The 2,388-nt window shown below is 43.0% G+C and overlaps 1 protein-coding gene across 1 annotated transcript in view; it reads left to right on the forward strand.

Annotated features, from left to right (window-relative positions):
* ltk (leukocyte receptor tyrosine kinase) overlaps positions 1-2,388 on the forward strand; it is a 66,210-nt gene that overhangs the window by 40,274 nt on the left and 23,548 nt on the right. The window contains exons 10-14 of the mRNA XM_005724102.2: positions 373-444; positions 833-1,007; positions 1,319-1,469; positions 1,670-1,798; positions 2,122-2,278. Of these exons, the coding sequence (XP_005724159.1) occupies positions 373-444; positions 833-1,007; positions 1,319-1,469; positions 1,670-1,798; positions 2,122-2,278 (684 nt within the window). The remainder of the gene's footprint in view (positions 1-372; positions 445-832; positions 1,008-1,318; positions 1,470-1,669; positions 1,799-2,121; positions 2,279-2,388) is intronic.

The following is a 2,388-nucleotide window of genomic DNA, read 5'->3' on the forward strand; positions in this document are numbered from 1 at the left end:
AGCAATAATTCAGAATAATGAGTCTGCCCATCACATTTATGATCTCACTCTATGCGGGGATCTTGTTGTGTTCGAGAGGGTTATAAGACCTTAACGGGGCTCTTGTTGCCTAAGGGCTTGGCAATGAGGAGCGTACAACCTTTACCACCAATAAACGGACAAAAATCCCGTGTCTGTACGCTCCACAGTGGGTAAACACTGCCAAGATAGAAAGGTTTTCATGGTGTAGCCCTGTTCTCAGGAAATCTGTGCCACTTTCATTCTAAATATAGTTCATAATCAGGTGAAATCCAGATGAGTGACTGTGACTCCTCTCTTTTTTTTTCTTCCCCTGCCTTTACCTTTACTTTGGTTTCCCCTCCCCTCCATCAGATCTCAACTTTCTGCTGCCCACGACCGACTTTGAAGATTTCTTAAGCCCCCTTCCAGAGCCTTTGGCCTCAGGTAGTGCACAGCTCCAGCAGTTATCTTGTATAGCGCGTGAATTTCTGAAGTGTCCCAGTCTACTGTGTCATCTTTAATCCATTCTGTTTGCACAATTTGCACACCAGGTGGTCAATTGTTTACTCATCACAGCTAACCAGAAGCTTTTAATCCAGCTTGTGTTCGGCAATCACATGCCAGCTCCTTAATGCAATTACCTGTGACTCTTATAGATGTGCCATATGTATGCATCTGTTCTTCACTGCGTATCTTATCTCAGCTGTTTACTGATTTTCAAGCTTTTGGTACTTTCCCCCCCTCCACATAACAATGTGAAAATGGTTATAGTTTTTGCAGCTTATTAAACAACTAAAAGCAGTATTTTTTCCCCCTCTATTGCCTTTTGTAGAGGTTTCTCTGATGACTTGGTGGTTTACATCATGCGGTGCCAGTGGACCACAGGGCCCAACCCAAGCCCAGTGTGACAGCACTTACAGGAACAAAAATATCAACGTTACCGTGGGGAAGGAGGGACACTTGAAAGGAATTCAGATGTGGAAGGTGCCTGCTACTAACAGATACCTGTAAGTGGTCGGTGATACCGAGCCAGGGAACATGTACCGGTTTTTGTAAAAAGTGGACTTTGGTAGTTAAATTATACACACATGTAATTCCTAGCCACAATAACACGATGTGAGTTCGTAATAAGGAATCTTATTAGGATCACTGGTAACTATTTCATAATCCACATTTTACAACAGACATCTGCAGCCATTTGCTTAGTGTAATGAGGTATTTGCTATCCATTACGGTATACAGTGCGTGGCTAAGCCTAAAAGCACTTAATTTAAGACCAAGGATTAAATCTCCTTCTGTTGCAATGATCCCCCCTCAGGATCTCTGCTTATGGGGCTGCAGGAGGAAAAGGAGCCAAAAACCACAACAAACGCAACCATGGGGTCTTTATTTCTGCCATCTTTCCTCTGGAAAAAGGAGATATGCTTTACATCTTGGTGGGACACCAGGGAGAAGACGCATGCCCAGGGGTGAGTATAGTGAGGGTGAGAACAGGCTGGAAGGATTTGTTGATGTGGGATGAGTGGGATGTCTTAAAGAGGAGAGACGAGACGGCGTCCCAAATTCTGATTTTCCTTTTTTAATGCCAAGTTCATGTTTCTGCAACTTTTCTTTTTCTTTTTTTTTTAAATCTTGTGGAGCTTGATTTTCCATCTTCCACATGTTTTAGAGAAATCCTCACACCAAAAAGATCTGCCTCGGAGAGTCATCTGTGATTGAAGACAACCTCAAGCTGCAGGCTGGTGTAGAGTGGGCTGGAGGAGGAGGCGGAGGAGGGGGAGCAACGTACGTCTTTAAGGTAGCAGAAGACACTTTGAGTCGTTTCAGAACTGTGTGCATTTTCTCTGGGTTTGTGTGCATAGCATTGTTAAGATACAGCACTGTGGCACATAAGCATTTGAAATGATTCAGCAGTGTTTCATTCTTTAATCCATAGATTTAAATATAGATCGATTATATCTGCATGCAGCATGGAACTTTAGCACGAGGTTCACTTTTTTATGATCGCTCTTATCTATTGTACCATTGGGACTTCTAAAGTTGTTGTGTAGCTTATATAAAGTGTTCATCATCATTTAAATAAATTAAATTGAAAGATTTACTCGTGCGTGGTCTTTTCAGAAGGAGGATGGAGAGCTGGTTCCCTTGCTGATCGCAGCTGGTGGAGGAGGAAATGCCTACCTGGAGGACCCTGAGTCCAGTCTGGACAACATACCACTGGAGCAGTATGAAAACAGCACCGAAGCTCCCAGTAGCAATGGCCAAACTGGTGCAGCAGGTAGTGTAATATAAGCTCTTTGTTGCTAGCGTCCTGTTGCAAAAACTGCTATTTTAGTTTAATGTATAAAAAATGCCAAAAGTACCCCTCTGTTGAGTCATCTACCGTTC

This window comes from Pundamilia nyererei, unplaced genomic scaffold (assembly GCF_000239375.1).
Source record: "Pundamilia nyererei isolate P.nyererei 1_Seehausen unplaced genomic scaffold, PunNye1.0 scaffold00010, whole genome shotgun sequence".
Taxonomy (NCBI): Eukaryota; Metazoa; Chordata; class Actinopteri; order Cichliformes; family Cichlidae; genus Pundamilia; species Pundamilia nyererei.